We start from the raw sequence: 26,379 nt of genomic DNA, 5'->3' as shown, positions 1-26,379 counted from the left end.
GGGGACAATACCACACACTTTGATTGTGCTCGCATTTGTACGTCTGCTGTACTAGCCTCATTACACACATGCAGTTATGAACATAAGCTTACAACCCTTGGCTCAAGCTTCCAGTCAGAAGCAAGCCAAAGGAAAGGCTTTGATCAATAAATAACAACATCACCAGGGGTTCTGCAAATGGGTATCTGCTCATGCTGTTTACATCGAGGTGTCTACAGTTGGATTTAGGGGGATGGAAGTTGTTTTTTTGTCTCTTAACCCAGCTTTCCACGTGCCCCCCTGACCTCCTACCAGGATAATCAGCTCTGTTCCAGGTTCTTGCAATCAGTTGGCCTCTCAGAGCCCCACCAGATTGAAAGTGCAGGACAGGATTTTTGATGTAACCATAAAAACATCAACTGAATCCTTGTGTTATCAAGATGCCAGTTTTGTGAATAGCTGTATTAATTATAATTATATCAATGTTAAAATTAAACATGGCAGTATTATGTATTTTCTAGACACATACTACCATTTCATAGCACAATCAAGTAAGTATCAAGTTACCGCCAGTGATGAAAATGCTGTACATACCATATGAATTAAAGGAAATTGACTTGAAATTGCCCTCTGTGTCTTTAAGAATGTCCTACAGATAGACGCTGTCCCTTCAACACTTTATAGCAATGATGCTTCTCTGTCATGCTGTTTACAACTGTTCTTAGGAGCCCAGCAAATGCACAATTCCACCAGAAATTAGCAATTGCTAATTGCTAATTTCTAATTGCTCCTGTCACTAGTCTGGAGGAGCTGAGAGGGGTGTTTTCTGAGTCAGATACTCATCAGCAGACTGCAGCTCTAATGAGGAAATTTGTGGTAATAAGCAGTGCTTTAAATGAGGAGATGATAAAGGCATGCGCAGTTAGTTAAATTATTGGCTTACTAAGTAAAACATTGCAGTTTGTGATGTGTAAAAATTCATAATTACTTCAAAAATTTTATATTTTTGACATATTTTTCACTCATGGAGTATGGCATTTTTTCACCTGTTTAATGCATGATAGGTTAATGGGGCTATTCTGTACTGGAAGCTACAGAGTCAGCACAGAAAAGCTAACTTTACCTGCATTATTGTCATCAAATTCCATTTGACTGGTGTAAATTTAGACAATCCACACTACGCCGCTGTTGGCTGTAATAAAAAATAATACAAAAAACAGTGAATCGCCTAACACAACTTCCGATATTTGTGCCCTCAATATTTTTCTCCTTAAGACTTTGAGTCTTTTGTATGAGCAAAACTGCTGAAGGCTCTAACAAGCTAAAAACAAATGACATGCAACAATTTGTGGGCAAAAGACGCTGGGAGAAACATGAGAGAAAGGCAGTCCTGGAAGGTCTTTTAAATGATAGCAAAGCTTTTGGTACTGCTTTATGTGAAGACATGAACCCAACAGCAGACTGAAGTTCTGACCTGATACAGACATGTTAACTACTCAAAGCTATTTCATTCATGAAACTGAAGGTTGCAGCAGCAGCAGAAACTCTTTCCTCCGTTTGGAACTCATCTTTACCTCTTGTGATTTCTACATTCCCATCAATTTCAACATGTTCTGGCTCAAATTGAAAAGGCTTAGCATTACTCATTGCTATTTTGGCTGGATGGAACTAGCACAGCTGGACATAGCATACATCATTTACCCAGAATGCATTGTAGTGTAAGCAATATGCCTATGTACGTCATGACAGTATTTTATTTCAACTTATAAAACCAAACTATCTTCAACATTTTTACTGAATTGTTTTTATATCTAAAATAAATAGTTTTCAAATAAAATTATTTGTTACAACTAATCATAGAAATGACATTACAATAGCTAACAAAAGTTGAATTTACATAATCTCCCTATACCCACAATCAAGTGTAACTATGTCACTTGATTGTGGGTAAATTATATATAACAACTTAATATAAAAGGCTTTAATCTCAAACTAAATATTTTTGAAGCCCTAGATTAAGGTGTCCAGACAAAAGTAGCTGAATAAATCTTTGGACAGCTTCTTTGAAAGCTTTGATGTTGGAAGCTCAGAGTGACTCTGGGCATTAATATTAATATTCTAAATAAACAAGAGTCTTTATGTTATGCATAATGACGTACTAAGTTTTGATGTGAAAAGGTTTTTGCCAGCATGTCCAGATAGTCAGCTGTTGCCAGATGAATCCAGTCAGCAGAGCTGCAGTTAGCCCAACGATGCCAACCATCTGTTGCCAGATCACCATTAGTGTGGTTAACGTCCTGTAGCTTCCCGCCCACTCACTGAATAGGTGATTATGTTGTAAGTTACATGCCTAATTAAAAAGTGTGATAGAGAGAAAAGCTTTGGTTCAGTTTAGAATGGCAGGATGGCACAGCTGAGCCAGGAAGATGTCTGCCATTTCCCCAACAGAGGATGTAGGAAAACAAATAGAAAATGCTCATTTAGCCAGTCTCTGGCTATGCATAGCAATAACTCTATGACCACAGAAATGAAATTCTGTGGATATACTAAAATTTCTTATGTTTGAGCAATATTAGAAATTTAATACAGGCTGATGGAAAAAATTTCATTATGGCATTTCCTAGCCTGATATAAACAAGCTCTTACTACATGGAACAGCCTGATAGGACCTTTTTGGACTTTCTTTGATGCACAAAAAAAAAAAAAAAAAAGTGAAGTGTTGAAAAATGTTCTTCAGTTTGGCTCCGGCTGGGACACAGAGTGAGAAGGAAAGTGTTAAAATCTACAGAGCATCTCTAAACAGCACTGATTAAGGCTGGCTTGTCTCTACAATTCAGATAAAATGTTGTAGAGCAGGGAACACTGAGATTTAAAGGTAAACGGGTGATTCATTCAACGCAAGCACACACATTTTAGAGCCTACCACAGAAAGCCCCGGGATTCAATCTCAGAAAAATATCAAACCCCAGACAAAAATGGCCAGAAATATTAGTTCAACTGCTTAAAACAAACAAGGTACTACAGGGCTGAAACAATCAGATTAATCGAGTTGAATCATTGAAATAATCATCAACTGATTCATTGTTAACTAAATAAGAGTTTTTAACCCTAGCCCTCAGGGCACACTGCCCTGCATTAGGCATTCCCCTGTTCAACACACATGGTTTCAATTGATGGCTGATTAACAGGGTTTTGCTGAATTGCAGTCATCTGAATGAGGTGTCTTGAAGCAAGGCAGGCAGGTCAGTGTGCCTTGAAGACCAGCTTTGTAAATCACTGAACTAGACGAAAAGACTAAAAAAAATGCATTTAAGATTAAACAAGTAGCACAGTTCAAAATAATTATCACCTTTTACTGATGTATAAAACATGTAAATCTTCAAAGTATTTTTTTAGATGCAGATGCATCCTTTGCTACAAATGATCAAGTGTTCTCTATAGGAATGCTTTAAGAGCATTTAGGCAAAAAACATTCATTGTCTTGTTGAAAAAGAAATGGAATTTTTTATTCACATGACTTTAATGTATTTCTAATATTGTATGAAAAGGTTCAAATGGTTAAATGAGAAATCCGCAAAACATGTCAATTTTATGTCTTATCAATTAATCATCCAAATAATCAAATACAAAAATAATCATTAGCAGGAGCCGTAATATACATATGGACATCTATAAAAAGTTGTGCAATTTTCTTGATTGATATTTGTAAATATACACTGGCGCCTCCTCAAATAGTTCTGAAATTCATTATTTCTAGATGTTTTTTTTTTTTGGGTGGGGGATGTAGCACTTTGCAAGTAAGGAAAGAGGGGACATTGTTATGAGCACAGAGCACTGAAAGTAAATCATTAGGGTATTTGTTTCAGGAAGAAAGGAATTAATCAGCATGAAAGTAACAGTCCCAAACATCCAAGCAGCAGGTCAAAGCAAGCACTGAAAAGGAAACACAATTACAGAGTAGGGAGAAAATATATGACAGTAAGCATGGAAGTGAGTAATATTTTCAAAAACAAAGTAATGAGGATAAGTCCTGTGTCAGAGGTAATGCTTCTCAAACAAGCACACACATTCATAATTTAGAAAAGATTGTGGGCACACAAGCTGAAAACAACGCAAGTTAAATAATGAAAATTTTGTTTTTACTGTGTATCGCATTGAAAGGGCAGGGGGAGCAGGAAACTGTTGCAAATAGCACTCAAATGGAGAAATCACACTCAGACTAGTTTTCTGGCATGAGGACATGAAGCATGCCCTGTGAGGCATTTTACTGCATTTGAGCCATCCGTTAACATTGCATTTCACATAGTTTTAACACATGTTTTATGCTAGATATCTGCTCTTTGTCAGATTGTTATACACAGAAACTCCCGGTTACAGGCTAGTGCAATCTGGTCCATCAAATGGTACAGGTGTGAGAACTTTGTTTGCATCAGATAGCTGATGGCTGTCCTCCAGTTATGATTTTAATTTGACTCAGCAGGCCAAAGTGAATACCATAATAGAAGAAACAAAAAAATGTTTAATCACTGTGAGTGCCAGGTCCCAATAGATGAAAACCTCACCGCCTGAATTTACTTATATTAAGTCAGAAAGGGTTTTTCTGTTAAGCAGAAATTAAGGTAAGTATTTAAATAAACCATGCACAGTGTATGAAATGTATAGCATGAAAATTAGGCTATTAGTAAACCAGTGTTAAATCATGTACTAAATCATGAACCATCATAGTGCAAACATCCCTCAGAAAACATCTCAGAGAAAATGCAGCTTGGTGAGGTAACATATAGGAGCAATGCTGCTGGACATGCCAGTGGATGTTGTTTCTGAAGCAGCCAATCCAGAAGCACCTTTCCCTTGGCCGCAGCACAGCAAAGATAAGAAACAGCTGGAATGTTAGCTTCTTTTGTAGCATAATGACAGTCTGCACTGTGTATATTAATGCAGATTGAGGCATATTTGGTGTTTGAACTGTTACAAAAGGCAATTATAAGCATGGGGAGTCTCAAGTCTTGGTAGAATTCAGCTGTAGATTGGTGTGTGGTTGGTGTTCCCAAGCTCCACTCTGGGGGGCTTGGGAACCCCCCGGGTTCAACACAACTGCCTTTAGCAGTTATATATCAGACTTATGTCACATACAATGCTGGTCTTTAAAAACAGGATGTTTTTGGAATTCATTTTCACTCAATGTGTTTTTAATTTCTTTCTACCAAGTCCTCATAAAACATAGACTCATTACTTGGTATTGTTTTTCTCTCATTAAACATTAATAACTACTTTAAAGTAATTCTGAAAATTCTCTTAAAAACATCAGTCTCCAACTGCATTCTCTCTCCCCCACATGGTTTCTATGGTGATGCTAGGACTGTAAAGAGGGCAAACCAAGAGGACCCATGCCATGCAGAGAAATGGATATTTTACTGGTCAGGTATATCTTAAAACAATCAAAGACTTGATGAATTGGCTCAAAGGCTGATGTATGGCTGGGATGGAAGAGGTATTTGGAGAAGGTTTGAGTCAGGGAAATGCACCTCATCAATCAGCATGATTAAAGGTTTTGGCTGGGCTAAAACAAACTCAACACTGCGAGGACCCAGCCTTAAAGGCACAGCCTCTCTTTCTAGATGCCCTGCATCAAATTACCATGGAGAAACCCTTCATTTATAGCAGCACAACAAGAAAAGTCAGTATTATCATGCCACTTTTCTTCAATTTTCATTGAAGTTGGACATGAATAATACACAATTTCATTTGTTTGTAGTTAATGTTGCCTGAATGTGATTAGAACCTGATTATTTGTCTAAACCAGATGAATGTGAGCCTCTAGCTGAGAGCAGACCAAAAGTGATGGAGATGACATGAACAATAAATACTTGCTACTTTTTAATGACACTTTGACAGCAATACAGCATGTGTTTCATCGGTACAACAGAGAAACTCCTGAAGAAACAGGCTTCTGCACACACACACAGACTCACACATCAACTGTAAAGTACTATATATGTGCCCCATGGCCAAATCCATTGTAGCCAAGGCTCTTTACTAATAAATACAGCTTTGTGTCAGCAGCTCTACATATTTAAAGACATTAATGGCTTCTGGAAATTGCTCACTCTTGCACACAAACCCACAAGGAGGAGCAGAAAAACCACTAGTGTGAGGAAAGAAGGCCGGTCTGTCGGCACAGCAGCAGACTCCAGCAAACAGGTGTGACTATAGAGGGCCAGGTAAGGTCAAATGCCCTCTTCCACTGCCAAGAGGGTAGTTTGTGTCTCAATTTTATTCTTTTGAAGTCCACAAAAACTTTATATGATTCTGTGGTTTAGACGTACCTTCAAGTCAATGTATTTTCTCCTGGAGTTTAGGACAATATCCAACATGTTTTATAAACCATATCTACCAAATGAACAAATGTTGAACCCAAAGGGGAACTATGTGTCTTCCAGGCACAAAGTGTCATTTCATAGCACAATCAAGTAACTATGTTACCTTCAGTTGTTTTAAAAAATGTTATATTTACTAAAACAACTTAAAATAAATTTTACTTTAAAATTTTAAACCTTTGAAATGGCATCTGTCTCTTTCAAAAGCTCTGACATACCCTTCATTACCTCATCATAGCAATGCTTCTCTGAGATGCTGTTTACAATGGTTCTTAGGAGCTCAGAAGATGTGCAGTGTTACAAGGTGCTTGCTGCTGTCACTAGTCTGATGGAACTAGCGGCAGGGGGATGTGAATGGGTGGGTGCTCCTTAATGATAACTTTCTCTATAATTCACATATGAATGAGCATATTAGAGCTAAAAATGTCAGATATTTTTTGGATTTGTCTTCCAGCTCAAGGGCGACCAACCTGAACAACTGCCACAGATCAGAGAAACTACTTTATTCTGGCCACGAGGTGAACCTTCACTGTGGCCACTCTAATGTGGCCACCATCGAAACAAACTGAAATGTGATTAAATTGGGTAAGAATTAATTTCTTGATGTTACTTCAAACATTTTTTAAAACAAAATAAATGGAACATTGAACACAGGCCCAAAACTTCTTAATTTCACACTAAATATGTATGCCCTGAGAGAGCAACCCAGCAAACTGACTGATGTACTTTCTAAATGGATGACAGAGTGGAAAGACTGACTTTAATATCTTCTTTACAACACCTCACACACACACATGCACACACACGGACGCACACAAGACAGGTTTGGTAAGATAAAGTAACATACACTTCTTCCACTGCCAAGAGGGTAAACATGCTCACAGTCTAATCTAAGGAGAGACACCATGTTAACCAGCAAGAAGACAGTTTTATCCAACACTATTAGCCCTGAAGCTATTTCCAACTTGGACATCAGAGCAAAAAGAAAGATGTCCAAGAAAGAATTAAGGGTGGAGTGGAAGGAAAGCAGGTTGGAAATAAAATGTGAAAGATTAATGTTTTGACTAGTTTTATTCTGTTTTAAAACCAAAGTGTTTTCTTCCAAGGGACAAAAAAAAAGTCAGTTATATTTGAACATCAGTACAGTTCCGTATGGATGGTTATCACAGCCATTGCTGATCATAAAGTACTTCTCTTTAAAGATTTTAAAATAGTTTTTCAATGGCCTAATCTGGCAAAGTTTCAATTACATGACTTCTATGATAGCACACTGACATTAATACAGTAGGAAACTGCTTCTGTTAAGCATTGTAATTCTGACAAATCCAGTCTACAATGGAGAGTCCCTCAGGGATTCATCCTAGGGTGAGTATTATTTCTTTTTCATAATGACTAGATTAAGGTTTATGGCTTGGAAAAAATGCCTTTAACGGAATGAGCAAAAAAGAAAAAACAATTCCATTGAATCTGATCTGATAGTTTCAGAATTTTATCGAATACACTAACTTCTATAATGTTAACTGGTTCCACAGAAAGTGTCAGTGTCATGTTTTGTGTTGAGGATGATCGACCCAAATGCAGCAGTCTAAAGTCATCCAGTGGTGCTAAGCTAATCATTTAAGGCAAAGAAATGAAGAACAAAACTTACAAAATGTGAAAGTCCACAGAAACAGAAAAATGCAAAAACAAAGTCAAACTGGAGACATACAGAAATCATGAGGAAACTACATAATGATGAGGAAATGACCAAGTAGACATGACAAGAGAAACAAGACAAAGTGGCAACTAGCGGCAGAAACCAACTATTGGGAGGTTGAGTGTGGGAACAATAGAGATGAATGATGAGCTAATAGGCTGCACATGAGAGTAGTTGGAGAACATTTAGGTAGATTTAAGGGGGGGAGGAAGGGTACAGGGAAGATTACACAAGGGAGGAGGAAAAAGTAACAAAAGATACCAGGGGAGAAAACAGGGGAGCAGGAAATAATTTTCACACTAATGAAAAATAAACTATTGAGACACAGATATAAGGAGAAACTGTAAAAGAACTGAACAAAAACAAAACTGATCTAATAAGGACAAAGGAACATAGAATACTCAAATTTGAATAACTAAAAAAATATGAACAAAAACAAAATTCTATACATTTTATAAACTTCATGCCAGTGAATCGTCTTTTTTATTAGCCTATGTGTATAGCAACAGTATTCCTATCAGCTCTGATTAGAGTATGCCGGCAGACCGAATAAATAAACCAAATAAACGCAATCAGTCTGAATGATTCAAATAACACTAGACAGTGTAGACTTCTGCAGACAGCATTAATATTCGACTCATATTCCGATTATTTGCTTTGGAAGGAATGGGCCATGTCTATGCTCATCCTTCACATTCACACATACATCTACAAATAGAGACAAACATGCAGACAGATTTTTATTGGAATGAAAGTTGTGTATTTCCCTCAATCACTAATCCAGTCTAGATTAATAATAATAACCTGAAACCATAGTAACCAAACAATATGAAAATGAGATAATTCCCTCTCATTCAAACAAACCGCAGTATGATCTGCTTTAGAGTCGGAGAAAGTTTTGTTTTCATCATCTCTGCGATACATACATCCCCTCTGGAAGAAGGAGGAATTGTGAATACAACTGATGACAAGATACAATGGAGAGCAGAGAAAAGTGAAAATGCATTTTCCCAGTATTGATCAAACACTGTTGACTGGAGAACAAAAGAGAGGTTCAAGAAACGTGAGATGATTTACTCTGTGAGTCCATATTTTTCAAACCATCAATATTTACACTGAAAAACATATGTCACATGTATTTCAGAGTGGAAATAAAAAAGTGCATCCAACACTGAGTAACAGCAACAGCTTCACCCTCTATGCAGGTATGACGAAGCCTGGTCTGATCATCAACTGCTGGGGATCAGAAACCCAAAAATCTCTTCAAGCTGAATCAATGGAAAACATGGCCTGTTAGCCTCATGCCCACAAACTTTAGAATGGTATGGACTCATCCAACCACAGAAATGATTGACAATCTTCTGCGGTTTTGCTCTGTCAGATGAAATAGCTCAACATAGCAACTGTCTTATAGCAACCTTTCAGAGTCTTCTTCACAATGGGAAAGGAAAAGAGAGCCGACACCAGCCACAGATCAGATTACAGCAGAGTCAAGCCAGAAAGCAATGCTATGCTTCTTCAACCACAAAAGAAAGATATAAAGAAAGAACGAAAGAGAGAAAGAAAAACAGAAGACACAAAGAAGAAAAGAAAGAAACAAAGTCCAGTTGCTTGAAAAATATGAAACAGAAGGATCCTTACCTAAGACGCCCAGACGGTAGTTGACTGTAATAACAATGACGTTCCCATAGCTGGCTAGGATGCTGCCGTCAAACATATTTCCAGTTCCTTCCATGTAAGAACCCCCGTGGATAAAAACCATCACCGGCTTGGGGCTTCCACTCTCCCTAATATCTGGAGGAAGAAGAGGAGGTGGAACAGGCAGAAGGACTGATTAGATGAAAGATTGGAGGTGACAGACAGTGATGAAATTTTAATTCTCTACTAGACTTTGGCTACCTCTTAGGTCTTTTTCTAGAATTGTCCTGGCACACTGGCTTTTTAATATGGAGACCTTGTTAGCTTCAGGCATCAAATTGATTTCTTTTTTCCATTCAAAGGATTGGACTGTGTTGATTGGTTAATGGGGGTTTATTTTGTGGATCGTTTTAAATTTCACATACTCTCTGTGTTAGTGAAACAGAATACTTAAAGCGATGAGTCTTGATTATACTCCAGGAAATCAGCTGTCAACAGGCAGAAATGGCAATCTGACTTGTCATATCAAGCTGATGCAGAAACTGAGCAATTAATCTGCAGAAAACTCTGCTAGTAAATACTATGATAGATTTAGCCTTTTCCAAAAAAAAAAAAAAAGAAAAACACAAGTCTTTCAGGTCATTGAGATGTAAATTTGCCATCTGGTAATTGCTTCATTTATCTGTCCAGCTGTAGAGAAATATTTACCTTTTAGTAACACTTCTGAAACACAGAACCACTTGATAGCACCAGATGCAAACAGCACTAATTTGAAGTTAAAAAGACACCTTTCTGTTTAAATAAATAAAAGGTTTTGCGAATATGTCTGGAAGTTTATTGAGAGTTAAATAATTTCTATAATGCTCTGTTAATCATTTATGTCATAAAATAAAGATGGTATGAAACTAAAAGAAATAAATTGTAGCTCCATCTGAGTGTTTGTTCACACGACACTAAAAACAGAACAAGTGTAGTCCATTTAAGTAGTCCCTCACCTTACTTATCACAGAATTAAAACTAAATTCTCTCTCAATAAAAAAAAATAATAATAAAAATTAATCTAAAGAAATGGTTCTAGATGGACAGAATTTGTTAACCGCAGCACAACAATAGTTATGTACAGTCATGGTAAAAAAAGAAAATGTGCTAGTTAGGGTATTAATAGTCTGTTCTATGGTCTAAAAATATTGACATCCAAATACAAATTTAAAAAACTATATGTGTAATAAACAAAGATATAAAAACAGATAAAGCCAGTAGGGAAGTTTAGGACTAATCACAGAACCGTAGGCATATGGAAAACATACAAATCTCTGCCATACAAGTATTTGTTTGCCTTGAAAAACACATGATCTATTTGTCATGACTGAATTTCAACTTCAAACAGTTGAATCCTGACACCAGTATTCTTTCACAGGTGAACCAGTAGCATGTTCAGCCTGTGCAGTTCAAGCAGGTTGGACATGTCTTTTACAAGAAACTTACAGGATGTGTATGACTGCCTGTACAGCTGGATCTCAGTTTTGGGTTGCTTATATTATATTGTTTGTTTCCTTATATATAACATTGTGGCCGAATTGGACCATTCCTCCCAGGGTTCTGTTTGAGTGTCAGTGAGTGATTTAGTTTCTAATAGTGAGCTAAATTAGAATATGCTACCCTGTTTCCACTGAAATTGTTTAAATCTCATTTCATGACTTTGGCTTTTTAATTGTGGCTTTTGAACTTAGATATTACATTGACTTGATGTGTGTTAACATGCAGCGATTTTCATTTTCCATTTTAGTGTTTTTGCTAAATTTGAACATATTTAGAACACATGGCTTCTGAATTGATTGCTCCAAGTATTCGAAAGAGTTACTATATTTGGCTTTTTCGTAAACTTTCAGTTGAATGAAATTCATTATCTATGTTGAAGTTCTGGTTATCAGCTATTAAGAATTCTTCAAGTAGCTGCATGTTTATAGTCAAGCTCTTATTTTAAAGTGGGTGATGACTTAGCAGTTCCTTTTACAAACAAGAAACATGCCGAAACAAAATAAAACACAGACCCTAAAAAACAAGATATAACCATAAATACAACATCTAAGGACATTACAGAACATGCTAATTATGGTGTCAAAACAAAATTATTTTTGAGCATCGTAGTCTGTCAAGGGCAGATATAATTTAGTTAATCCGCTAATACCTTGTTGGTGTAGTGCTTTAGTATTAGCAGAACTAGTGTTTAGTAGTAGTGCTTAGTGCTAACTAACCTTTTAGTATGTGGTGCCCAGACCTGCAGTTAGAAGTTATTGTTTATTTTTAACTGTACTTGTTTAAAAGACTAGTTGCTCCTCCCTAAATACATTCATATTCATTAAATTAGAAGATGTTATTGATGGGTCTTGTTTGGAAGATTATAAGTATATCTTAAACACCCTCAATCAGTAATTAACCATAATTTTCGATCGCATATTTCTGTAATATTTTTTTTTAAGACTGTGATGTAATATTCTTATCTTAAATGTGGTGTTTTCAGAAAATCATCATAATTAACAAAAATAAAAAAATTGAAAACATCTTCCTATCCTCACTGAGTTTATGTAATGTGTTACTGAAATAAATAAACTTTTCAGTACTAGTGTAATTTATTGAATATGACTTTGATTTGTTGATAGTTTTTGTTTTTCACTACTTAAAGAAAATAAAACATTTAGCATTTTTTTACAATGGCTTGTTCCACAAAGTAGGCAAAGTGACGTAGTGAAACCGTTGGTATGAATTGTCAGCAGGTGTGTGACTATGTACTGCTGATACAAGCTTCTGAAGGTTCAAAGTTTTTTAAATGAGTACAGACTGAAAGGAAACCAATATACTGCTAGTGAGTGAGTCATCATAAGTTTTGGAACTGTCAGTTTCTAACAGAAACAAATCATCAAGAAGATTAAAAGCAAAAGTGTTTGGCATGGGAAGTTAGAGCCCCTGACAAGGTTCTGATATAAACGAAGTTGCAAGCAGAAAGGATGACATCATTTGTGGAGATCTAACAACATCCTGAAAAAAGTGACGTTTAAAACATGGAGTCACTTTCATCTTCTGTTGCCCAGAAATGAGCAACTCATCTTGCTTTCTGACTCTCAACATGAAGCAACATATTTTGTTTATGCTGCTGATGTGTTATCACTGAGGAACTTTGGGCTAAAGAGAGATCAGTGAGTTCAGGGGGAATTAAAAATTAACCGTTCAAGAAAAACTCTTACTACAGTAAAAATAAAAAGAAAAATTGTGGAAAGGAGCATATTTGGCTTCCTTATACGTCTGCCATTAAGGTGACTCAACAGCTGTAGAACTGATTGATACCAAAGGTGTTTAAGTCTATTATTCAATCAAAGCAGCAGAGCATCAGAAATGTCCTTTCTCCTAGCAACATAAAAAATGCTTTGTACAGTCACTTTTTGTGACATCAAGAAAATGTATGTCATATGGACATATTTGGATTCTACATTGTAAAATGCACATTGTTTATACTGGACGAGTCAACTGGGCCAAGGATTTACTAAGCATTGGGTTCACCTTCCTCCTTTTGTTACATATTCTCATATTTTTATTCTTTTTTCTCAATTTCTTTCTTGCTCTATTTTTTTTATTTTTTCCATATTCTAAATAAATAAAGATTTTATTTCAAAGGGAAACTAGGGGTAAACAGAGGATAAAAGGCTGTCCATGGTAAGTATATTGTCTCTTTTAACCTTTTCTATATATATAGCTAACATCAATCTGTAGTTTTTTCTTCTCTACAATCCAGCATCTTTTCACAGAGCTCACCGAATCATTCCAAAAGCTTGTATTAGAAAACAGTTAAGTGTTTGTATTCTACAATTAAAATACTGACAGTATTTGTGTGAGTCACCATGGTGATTTTCATGTCGCGCATAGTGCTAATGTCATAATATTAATCAAAATGTGTAGCTGGAATTCCAATGGTATAACCTGGTAAGTGTAACTTGGTTACAATGAGCCTCAGTAATGAAATCATGAAGCCTTGATGATGAAAGTGATGAGTGACAGTAATGAGGATGATAATAGCTGTTATGGAGGTGATGATAAGCATAATTAAAGCCATTATACAAATGAATTTAGTCATAACAATGTTGACAGTGAAGATGGCAGCAAACAAGACACAGACGCTGATGTTGATGTCAATGGCAGCAGTGATTGAAACGATAAAAAAAGCCAACTCTCTTCAATGGTGATCACCATTGAAGAGAGTTGTTGTGTCACAAGTGTGGTTACTATAGTTATCTGCTACAGATGATGATTTTATAGACAGTGATGAAGGAATGATGATAAATTGTAGGGCAACTTAATTAGGCCCATGATTTTAAGCTTTTAGTCAAAGCTGATGGTGATAGCCATGCTGGTTTGTAGAAGTCAAGATTGTGAAGCCTTGATGTGATTATTACTCTGAGACTGGTGCTGATGATAGTGATTACCATGGTAATAATGCTGAAGAACCAAACCAACAATCATCTTTCAACAACCGGTGCATGATTATCACATTATAATGAAATATTTATGTTAATTATACTTTTAAAGAGTTAAAAATGACTCTGTTGATCTCTATGATAATGTAATTGATCATTTAGAACCTTCCTTTGCTATTTTCTTTTAAACTTTACATTTTCTCCCCGTCTTTCACAAAATCTGTGATTCCAGTCAGAAATGCTGGAATTAGGCCCATGCCTTTTCAGTAAGACAATGAAGTCATCTAAGTAAAAAGAAAACAGATCTTGAGAATGGCTCTTTTTATTCTTTCCGCTAAAGTAAATGTGAAATGAAAAACGTACTAGTTGTCTCTACTTCTTGTTTATTTATTAGGTCCTTCAGCTGGTCTACCTTATACATATTAGGATTATTTCTGCTAGCAGAGATTTCTTTTCTATCTACTGGTAAAGAAATCAAGACAAATGTAGCATCCACAGTACATGTAGCTAACATCACATTGTGAATTTAATATTCAAATCTGATTTTCTACTGAGATTTTATTGGTTATTTGCATTGTAGTTTTAATGCGATCACCATCAGATCGGGATGATCTAGCACCACAGTGACCCACAAGATCAGAAGAAAAAGGGGCATCAAACACAGGATTCTGTTTTTATAAAAGTAAGCATATATCCCACTTCTTATTAGGGGTGCAGCATATAAGCATATATATTAGGGGTGCAGCAATAAAAAGGCTTGGTGATGATTCAGTCGTGATTTCCTTAGTCTTTGGAAGTGGGTGATTGGTGGATACTTGCGTGTGAAGCTGATCTTATCCACCTCTACAAAGGTCTGCCAATCAGATGCTTTTCTGTTGCTTTGCTGTGAGAGAGGACTTTCTACCAGGTCAGTTCTGGATATAAATGGTTTACAATAGTCACTCCACTGCTAGCAATTTGTAACAATGTTTAGTGACTTTTCAGACAAAAAAAAAAAAAAAAGACAGTGTTTGCCAAAATGTGCACTGGCAGGTCAGGATTTTTAAAGATCAGTGATCGGCCAGAGAAATGCAATCGGTGCAACACTACTATTTGTGTACAACTGGACCAAACAACTTTCTGACTTGTATCCACTATTCATAAGAATTGTAAATACTGTTGACACAAGACTTTTATTTTGAAGGAGAGTGTAGGAACATGTTTGTGTAGCTTGGCTTGATGTACTTATGCAATGCTGTTTGCTGGCGTGTAGAGATGCATCTGAAACGGGCAACAGTGGACCTGAGCGCATAATTAGATCAACAAACACTACATGAGCCGTGCTGCTGTCACCCGTTATTTAGTTTTGATGCTCCTGATTTTCACCTCCTCCTGTACAAAACCCTGTGATTCAAACCATGGATAAAGTGTGACATCAAATGATTTGCAAATGTTGTGTCATGGTCAGATGATGAAAAGAAATCCCAGGTATGGGACATATTTGCCTGCTATATGAATGTATTCTCCATTCATTTTGTTCACAAAGAGCCCAGGGAGGAAAATGGTGAACCTGGCTTTGTGTGTCTCATTTTATGATTGGTATCATAAGGCCATGAGATTCCCTTCTTTTCATCGTGGACTGCATTCTCAAACTTCAAGGTAAGATTGCCAATTTGAAGATTTAAAAGCATTGAATTTCCTTTTCACCTTGTTCAAAGCATTGAGATTTGAGAAGCAAATACATATTTTACTATATATGCTTAGAGTATGCAAATATGATTATGCTGTTCATTTTAAGGTGAAAAAGCGAATATTTTCACATCTCTTCTGCTAGAGTCCAGACAGGATTGTGGCTTACAGAAATAAGGTGGGTATCAAAACTTAATTAATCTCACCCAGATTCAAATATTTAGTAATTTTTCATGATTTTGATTTTGATAATCAAAACAATGCATCTGGTTTTTACTAAGTTTCCTGTTAATATGTTAAACGTTTGATAACCTAAGCAGTCCTCCTGCTCTGTTTGGTGGATATGAGCTCTCAAGTACTGCTTGAAAAAATAACTGAAAGTCTGCCTTGGAGAGATACTGTATATCCGGCACCGTTGTTCTAACGACCTCCCTTTGTTCTGCTCTGAAGGTCAGTGGTAATGAGCTGAGGTTACAGGAAAACTGCAGCAGCTTTGTGTGTGAATTTGATGGATTCACCTGCATTTACCTGGATTTATAAAATGAAAGAAGTTCCAGTGTCAACAGAGCACAATGTATTTTGAAATTCCAGCTGTAATATCTTCAGCTTCTTTTATTCACTATATGCTTCTGGCATGCTTTGATTGGCTGTCAGAGAGCCAAAAACAATCCTCTAAAGCCTTTTCGTTCTTAGAACCTTTCAATTAATCTTCATTCAGCTAGTGGAGGGTTTCATCATCTTTCATAACATGACTTAATGATATATTTAAAGTGATTACCAGAACCATTGCTAATCACATAAATATTGATTACTTTGTGTAATACTACAATCGCTTGCTCTTAGTCTGGTTTTTAACTGAATTTTCCTTTTGCATCTATTTCTTTTTCACTGAGTATTACTTGCGGATCACGCTAACTCGTAATAAGTGAGCAAACAAATCAGTGTCGTTCCAACCTGGATTGTTTTAAGGTGAGCCATAAAAACAGAAAAATATGTGAAAATGAGATGTGATCTTGGAGCGCTTCAACTATTTAGATATTCCTGAAATAAGTCTATGTGAGACAGAGAGAGGGAGAGAGCAAGAGAGAGAGTGAGATAGATAGAGAGATAGAGAGAGAGCTGTCTGAGAATAGCTAGTCTGCATTTTTTTCTTTCTCAGGTATGAGGATATGATCAAAGAGATTCAGGAGCTTTAGATTTCTCAAAGCAAACCCTGAGAGATGCCCGCAGGCTGCGGCAACAACTTTAGTATCCTCTTCATCTGCTCATGTTGAAGACTTATCAAACCAACAAGACTAACAAGCAGTATTTTTTTTTTTTTTTTGTTCTGTGATTCTGTCTTCTGGCTGTGGCTGAGGTACTAAATAACTAATGAATCTGTACTGTAGTGTGACATATTGAAGCTGCAAGTGACCTGTTTCACAGTTTGGATAACATGCACTCCTGATCTCAATCTGAAAAACTTGGACAGAATTTTGAAGAATTTGATATTTATCATAAAAAGGTTATAAGTGGTGCTCAAAAGAAGAGCAACAAGTTAACCATAAAACTTGTAAAGAAATGCATTTGGACTCAAACAGCTGATCAAAGTCTTAAGGCTGTTAGCCTTAAAATTCAGAGCATAAATCTGGCTTTCATTACGTTTTCTGCCAGGCATTCACAATCATAAGCCCCAGAGGGCAAGAGTGGCGCTCTGCCTTTGAACAGGAGTGCTGAGCTGCACATCCAGCACATCCAGCTACACGCTATCACTGCAGAGGTTGGACGCAGGGAGGCAGTCGTTTTAAATCTCTTAAAATATCACAAGATTCATGGGACAAATAATTCAAGTGGTAGACTCAAAGCATTCATTCACCTGCACAGTTCCGGGGGATCTGGTGGGCTTTCATGAATGCTCTGGAAGATACTCAGCCTAAATTAGGGCTCTAACTCTGCTTACTGCAGATTCAGTGCCTGTAAGAGAAGAGTTGAATGAACCGAGGCCACATTTCCTTCAACACTAAAAACATTACCCTATTTAATGTTTGGGGATGGATGGAGAGAGAAGTTTGGAAAAACAGTCATAAGATCCAGAACATGGATTCGCCTCGTTAAAGATGCTCCCTCCAACAAGTGGAGGGATTTCCTACAGGTCTGTAGGGAGATTTCCATAAAGCATTATGAAACTCATTTTAAACAGGAACAATGGTTCTTTTCATATGTTCATTTTTGGTTTTATTAGCTAAAATGTTAAACTTTAAACTGTGCCAGTTAACATGTTTTCAGTAAAATATCTTCTGCTGTTGATTTGTCTCTTGCTCTTCTTTGACCGTTGTGCATTTTGAAGCTCCACTTAAAGATGGACTCTTTTAAAGGTTTGATAGAGTGTATTTATTTTAGTGAAATTCAGCAGATGCCTATTGGTTCTTTGTGAACAACTGTGGTTTTAATTTCTTTGTATGGTACAGTTATGTAAAATTTTCATGAAGTGAGGCTCGGTGGAACAATAAAGGGATGTAGACAGATGAATCTGATGAGATATTTTGAAGTCAGTGGAAAAGGCCAATACTTAAACTCAAACCAAATGGACTTTTTGAAGACATTTTATGTGTTTCAGGTAGCAAGTGACTATATTAGTGACCGAGAACTGCTCTGTCAATGTGGTTGATAAGTAAAATTCAATTAACCCGTAATTAGAAGTGAAGTAAACATTTGGATGAACTGTGCTTAAAACTCAAGAAAAAGTCTGGGTGTTTTCTGTTTAAGCTCTGAGCATTGTAGTCTCCTGGAGGATTGAGAGGCTTTTCCACGGTTATAGACAGTCGACCATGAGGGTCCTTACTGGAAAGTAAACAGTGTCTGTAATCAGTACTGTAAGATTAAAGGTGATGCTGATTTAAAGGACTGAAACAAGCTTCTGCATTAGCCACGATGGAACGTTTTGGTTTGCAGTCATTTCTAGATGACAGAAACTTTTGGTCTCACCAAGTTTGATCTCAGCAGGCAATCTGAACTCTGTTTCTTCATCTAAAACTGATGAAAAGTTTGTGATGATGTTGTGCGTTTGAGAAGGCGGTTTATAATAAGGCATGTGATTTCAATCAGCTAAATCTGTCAGCTTTCCAGGCCTGAACCTGATGACGACTGGTTTGGCTTCAGATCCCCGTTGGCCTTGCAGCAGCTGCTTGCAAATCTTGGCCTCTCAAAATATGATACCCAAAAAAAATAAATATGAGGTATGACAGGGTTTATGGGCTGCATAAGCTCTTGTGAATTCTAGTTCTAACTTAGTAGTTTTAACTACTTCAGCATTGTACGGTGAAAATTTTGAGTTCGGGGCAAATCTCTAGCTTTTAGAGACTTTCTCAGTTACATCTCTATTGTCAACACAAAAAAGATTACAAACACCAGCTTCACAGAGTCTACAGAGGCAAATGCAAGATTTGCTTGTCAGGAGTGGCGGTGAGGTCAATGGAAGTTCTCTGACTGCGCTACAAGACAACATTGGGTCAAAGGTTAAGAGTAATCAGACATTATGTGTAGAGAGAAATGGGTGGAGGGGTTGGGAGTTGATCAGAGCGGGTCTGAAATACTTTAGTTCTGTGTGTTTCCCCAGCCATATTTTCCTTTATGTTAAACTGGATTAGTTTTCCTGCATGCATCCTTTATCAAGATAATACTTGAGGCTTGTTGGGATTTTACTGTGTAAATCTGTGTAGTTCTCACTAATCTTGTTAGTGTGTGTGTGTGTGTTGAAAGGGTCCAGGAGACTTGGTATGTATGCTAGTTCCCAGAAAAACAGCATGTGTCACAGATCAAAAGGATCTGGATGGTTATGAGTCTTATTTGTGTTAAATTTCTGTTTGCCTTGTGATATTATACAGTAGAGGTGATTTATTGAGACCTGTCTGTCATCAAAGCTGCACTGCAGCAGTCTTCAGGGGATATGACACTCTCTGATTTTATCAAGGACATTTTTTTTCTGATGTGATTTTTACAACAGACTTACTATCTGCAGCAATCAAGCAAAACTTTTCCTTTTCTTTTTTATTGAGAATATATGAAGCTTAAACACACAGTCAGAGCTCTACAATTAATTTAAATACCAAGAAGAGAACTGCTCACGTTTTAAATTCTTTGTCATAATTTATAGAAGGCTTTGATGTTGGACTCAGTGCCTTTACAGCATCAACACCTTGGTTGAAATGTAAATGCATTTCAGATACGATTGAAAATTATGTTTATAGCAGATATTTCACTGCACTAGTTTTTGCATGAAAACATGAGATTAGCTTGACTGAATCAGATAATGAATGCATGAACTCACCAAAGAGTAAAGCATTGCATGTGTTCCAGCAATATATAAAGCTGAAACCATATGTTTACATACACCAAAAAAAAAAAAAAAAATGACACATCCAACATTTTTTTTTGATTGATTGAAGTTTTTTTGCTGGAGTTCTGACCCGCTCCACCAGACATAACTCTGTCCAGTTTGTATGCCACCTTGCTGCCCGTCTTCCTCCTGAGTAGTGTGCTGGTTAGACATTCCCATCAGGTCTGTATTTGCATATAATTGAACAGATGAACGTGGCGCCTTCAGGCAGCGGTAAATTGTTCCCTGGATGAACCAGACTGCAGCAGCTCTACGATTCTCTTCCTGATATTTTGGACATCTTCTGTTGACTCTTCCATCAGAAAGCAGTGAGTTCCAGGTGAGGCCTTAAAATCCATCTACAGGTTAGCATATTATTAACTTCCATGGATCAGTTAACCTATCAGAAGTTTCCAAAGCCATGACATCATCATCTAATATTCCCCTGATTATTTAAAGAGACAGTAATGCTCCTGTATGTAAAACTCTAATTTTAAAGACATTAATAAATTAATTTATTCAAAATTTAAATGAATTGTTATATGCTAAATACACATTTGTGTGGTTCTCAGTAATATAAATAGTTTTGCTAATTCTAGCAGACATAACAACGAGAAGTTTGGTCTGATATAACTTCAGACTGACAGAGGAAAAAAGGTGTGTGTTGTGTGTGGGTGCGCGTGTCTGTGTTTGTCTTTTAATTTCATAAACGTCTAGTTTCAACAATAGTTCTGCACATACCCCGATACTGTGTTGCCATTTGAGGTTGTTTCAATCTTAGATTGTCTTTTTTTTGTTTTGTTTTTTTTTTAAAGTTGGAAATTGAAATTGGAAAGGAAGCCTTTGGCAAGATTGTGACACAAAGGGAGTCAGAAATTATTTTTTTAAAATGTAGCATGGAAAGAACTGGAGGAATATATTTGTGTGAGTTGGTGGTCTAAGTGGTTTGCTTCACCTTCAGTAAATACTGTGACTTCTCCTTTTTTCACCTTTTGCACACATGGTACACAGGAAATTTGTTAGAGGATTCAAGATATTGTTACTTAATATTATTTTTATTAGATTATATTTTTTTATTATTTTTCAGTTTTTCTCTTCATTTGCATTTTGTTATAATAGGTGGCAATGTTTCATGTTTCATGATGTTTTTATTTGTTTTTTTTTTAAGTTAAGGGTTACATATTTTAAAATGAGGAAGTTGATAAATGCAACTGGAGTACCGATGCTATAATTAGCCAGGACTTAAAACTGGCTACAGAAAGATTTGATTTGATGCCTGAAACATGAACAAGTCTAAGAGTTAGTAAATTAGCCAGTGGCTGAGTTCCCTCAACACAACCACGTTTAGGCAAATTAAAGGAAAAAACATGCAAAAATGTGGCAACAGCTAGCTGAGGGGTTAATAGGTTCTATATCTGTTGGTGGGATGCAACATAGAGAAACAAAGAAAATGTAAAGGAAACAGCAAATCCAAGCAGAGAATTTATGTTACGGTATTAATATCAATAAATGGTGGGACACATGTAAACTTCAAGACATCAAGCTGAAAAGGACAAAACACATTCAGCCCAAAAAGAGTTTACGAGTAAAGAGCAAAAAGAAAATGTCCATTACTTTCAAAAAAAGGACAAGAAATGTAAGAAAATCAAAGAAGATAAAAATTGGAAGAGAAAGGGTAAGTCTGGTTTCCCTTGTCATGCAAATCAGATTGGCATTTGGGGGAAAAAATACCTTCATCATCCGTGCGGTCACTATCACTTAAATCATCAGTGTGTTTCTTTGTAAGGGGACCTATAGGACCAAGAAGGAGAAAATGGAGGAAAACAAGGTCATCAAGAACACACACAGCCTTTAAAAGATGCGCTCAAAAGATAAGAAAAGTTCTCAGTGAATATAGTCTTTTATCACTTCTTTAAAGAAAAATTCTCACTCCGACTGCAGAAACGTCACCTCATTGTCAGTTTCACATGTTTATAGTCGGAATTTGGTGCAGAAAAGTTTGCTTTAAGATAGTTACAGAGCAAAAAAAGAGGGAATTTAAAAAAGAAGCAAAAAAAAATTGTTCTTTGATAAAAATGAAGAATTAACTGACGATGAACCCATGGGATCAAAAGACATTAGGCACTGTGAAACAGTGCATATATTAGCATATATTCGACACTTCTGAGGTATTATTGTAACAATTGAAAATGATCTGCATAGCTGCGAAAGAAACACACAGTAAAAGAAGCAGTATTTTTAAGAGCATAACACGCTACAGAAGCATATGACCAGCTCCACCTGTTGTACATTCAGAGTTCATCTTGTGTTAAATAATACACAAGCATACACTGTAAACAATAAAAAAATCAATTAAAAGCAATTTCTTGTTCACATTAACTTTCAATTTGATAGTTTTTTTTTCTATTTCTACATTATATGGTGATTAATAGATTAGATAAATAACCCATGTAGGAAAATTTTATAATATGTGGCCTGTTAGATCTTTGATATAATTGAAAAAAATCCAAAATAACAAAGGAAAGAAAACATAAATAAAAAGTGAATTTACTTTTTGGTGATGAAAGCAAGCTGGTTGCTCAGATGTCTGGAATCCATGTCATATTACGTGTCCCAAGATTGTTTGGTTAGCTTAGCTTGGCTTAGCTAGTTTAGTACAAAAACTGGAAAATGCATTCTGCCACAACAGGCTCTTTGAGGACACTCATGATCTTGATGTGACCCAAAAGGAGAATGATTTGACACTTCTGTACTAATAGCAGGATTCATTTGTATTTTTTTCCATGTGCTATCTTTGGCAGGTCAGACTTGTCCCTGACATGTCAGGGAAGATTAGCTATATAAAAATTAGAATACATCCCAAATGAGTGATTGAATCCAGACTGCATCCAGCATCAAAGTAGGCGAGCCACACAAATCTAATAATAATCTGTTTGTGCATGACTTTCAAAAATTTGGATTATATGTGTCTCAAAACTATATTCATGTTTGTCTAAGTATTGCCCTGAAATTGTTGAACATGATTCCTAATTTCTAACCAAATGTTTTACGCATTAATGCAGAGGCAGTAACGCTGTGTCTATGGAACATTATATAAAATGCAGCTTATTATTTATTTGTGAAAGAAACTGACGGTAATTCTACAGCAATGAGAGTAAAACTGAAACACATGGACCTCTATAGTATTCACTCTGGATGAGATGCTCGTTATGTTGTGATTATGAAATGGGTTTCTTCCCTCGCTATGTACTTTTAATTTTTTGAAAATCTTAGCAAAATACATTTTAATTTGACCTTCTAACAGAGATGTAAGTTCTCTCTTGAAGTCAGCTCGCCTTATACATCAAGAACTCAGCATGGACAACGGATTATTGCTGTACTTTATTATGATTACTTTCTTTTCGTTGTGCTCTACCACTGAATCTCAGGCAGGGGGAGAGGTCAGTTGCTTCTTTAACCACCCAACATGTTATCACTTTAAGTTTTTTTTATTCACACATTATCATAAACATGTTCATCCCTCAGAAACATACACAGACACACAAACACAGTACAAACATACCAACATGCTCACATGTAAAGTTTAGGACATCAAAAACATGCTGAAGTAAGATTGCAAGATGTGTGGCATGCAGAAAACAATTTGATCTTTATGCAACATGAACTCAGAGCATGTGATGCCACCAGGCCTTGAACTGCCTTAACCAGGAAACTTCTATGCTTATCTGACCAACTATTGTACAATTACCAGCCAGCACTGCAACCCATATCCTCTGCAATAGTCTGACTTTATAGCCACACAGTCTGTATTAAAGTAAATGTAAACAAAATCTCACATAAAAAGAGTACAAAGGTAAACTCAGTGGGGTATTAATAACTTACAAGATTTACAACAGCATCAGTAGTTCATGAGCCAGACCTTCTCAGCTATGCGAGTGCTTCTTTCTAATAACTTTAAGTGGAAGAAGTTTCCCTGCATATAATTATGTCCCACAGCATTCTCTCAGCTTGCCTTTGTGAATCTGACAAGTGATTTGATAAGCAAAATCTGAGTGTGCTTCCTGGAAGTGCTGAATGAGCACTAGACAAAAAAGTCACTTATTTGAAAATGTGGAGCGCCGAAGAACGGCTCGACTGCTGCCTGGGGATGTGTGACCTGTTCTAAAAACAGAACTTCATTGATGCTGTGGGTCATTTATGGTGACCTTTTAGCATTACGCTGAGTGATAATATGATATTATGGAGAACAAAATCAGATATTTTGTCTTCGCTGGTCAGTAATCTGGATTAAAGCCGGTTAATGCTGTTCTTTCTCTGATTAAACTCTTGACATGTTTCCTGGCTCCCTTCAGTCCTCTGATCATCACAGAGTTCCTGGGAGAAAAACAGCACCACCCATTTCTCTATTCTTCTTCAGGTCTTTTTACCATCAGGGGATGATCATAAAAATGTCTTTCCCCATGATGTAATTTACAATGTCCCCAAAGAGTAATGCCCTTTTTTCTTTAGGTCCAGAGTATTGCAAAGAAATAAAATGGGACAAACAGAAATAAAAGACAATCTCCCAAACAATCTATTTTAAAGTCGAGATTTAATCTGCTCTGTGACAAAAAGACCCAGCCACAGTTGGAGCAAACACCTTCAGTGCTGCTTATATCAAAAACTCACAAGTGCCTCATTCAAGGTCCATATGACACTATCAGCCCACTCCAGGCTTTACTAGTTGTTTTTGATACAGACAACATGGCTCCCACTCCCACATCAGCTTTGTCTTCTAAGGCTGAAGTTGATCTCTGATTAATTGTTCTGATATACAGTCATGCAGTAGCCTGAAGGTGGAGGACACCAACAGCTGAAAAAACTGATCTGGAAGGCCAGCAACGTCGTTGGAATGGAGCTGGACTCGCTGACGTTGGTGTCAGAGTCAAGGATCCTGCACAAGATGCAGGTCGTCTTTCACAATGAGTCTCATCCACTTTATGACATACTGGATGGACACAGGAGGACCTCGGTTCACTGCACCAAAGTGAACCACAGAGCAACACAGAAAACCATTTATGTCTGTAGACAACAATTTACAATACCCAACTTTGAGTAACTTAAATCTAATTTTCTCTGCACTCATTTTATATTAAAGTATTTGCATGTGAATGCTTGTTATTTATTTATTCTTTATTTATGGAACTAGTTTTAGGTACATATATATTTTTAAAACTATCTCTTATGGTTATATTTGTATCATTAATAATTAACACCTTAGATGGAGTAGCTTGTCAAGATAAGCAAATTCCGTTTGGGATCAATAAAGTACATTCTATTCTATTCAGGAAGATGATTAAAAAGTTTATTCCATTAAATCAACTAGTGAGTTGATTTAATGGAATAAGCTTTTTAATCATAAAGGACATTATATTGATTATTACATGTTGACTGATGTTCTCAGGCTTATATTTATCTAAATTGTGATTATTATTTTTTTGCCTACAGCCAATATTAAAATAAAACATTTAAGATTATAGTATTACACTAGACCAATATAAAATAAAATAAAAAATACAGAACTGTGGGCTTAATGAAAAGCGTATTTAATACCTGATTATATGTTATTCTCAAAATATACACCTGAAAGACGACCATGAGCCTTAACAGAACACATAAATCTTTTATTGTTGTTATTGTTGTGAATCATGTCACTGTTTTATGTGTATGCGGACCAGGAGTCCGCTGAATAAAGCAATCAATTAAAACATATTCCAATTTAATGACCATGACTGTATTTACTGCATATAACGACAAAGGTTTTACTTCCTTTTCCTGTTCCTGAAATATGTACTTACCGCAATTTCAAGAATATAACTCGAGAATGACCTTAAGTATGCTTTTAACTGTAGTTGGGCGGAAATACAAAATTATATGTTGTAGTCCACCTCAGTTCAAAGAAAACAATACTTTCTTGCAGTTATCCCTCATAATATGTTGACCACATGTAATTGGTGATGTTTACTTATGCAATGAAGAAGTGTGTCAGATCCTATAATTGAGGCCTTGCTACTGAATTTGTCCGAATTAAGCTGGTTTTGAGGGAAAGGCTCCTGAACACATTGTGTATCACAGTGGTTAGAGTATATTGCTGCATGGCTACCAAGCAAACTTTCATAATACAATGCGTGACTGGTGTAGATAAATGTAGTAGCCAGAGCA

At 36.4% G+C, this 26,379-nt stretch overlaps 1 protein-coding gene across 2 annotated transcripts in view; it reads right to left on the bottom strand.

Annotated features, from left to right (window-relative positions):
• Window positions 1-26,379, bottom strand: part of nlgn1 (neuroligin 1) — a 323,083-nt gene that overhangs the window by 177,223 nt on the left and 119,481 nt on the right. For both annotated transcript variants that reach the window (XM_055060475.1, XM_055060476.1), the window contains 2 exons: window positions 21,910-21,969; window positions 9,694-9,846 (listed from right to left, as the gene is read on the bottom strand). In XM_055060475.1, the coding sequence (XP_054916450.1) occupies window positions 9,694-9,846; window positions 21,910-21,969 (213 nt within the window). The remainder of the gene's footprint in view (window positions 1-9,693; window positions 9,847-21,909; window positions 21,970-26,379) is intronic.

The sequence above is a fragment of the Poeciliopsis prolifica genome, unplaced genomic scaffold (genome assembly GCF_027474105.1).
Source record: "Poeciliopsis prolifica strain line A6 unplaced genomic scaffold, Auburn_PproV2 SCAFFOLD060, whole genome shotgun sequence".
NCBI lineage: Eukaryota > Metazoa > Chordata > Actinopteri > Cyprinodontiformes > Poeciliidae > Poeciliopsis > Poeciliopsis prolifica.
This window is presented reverse-complemented; position numbering and strand designations above follow the sequence as displayed.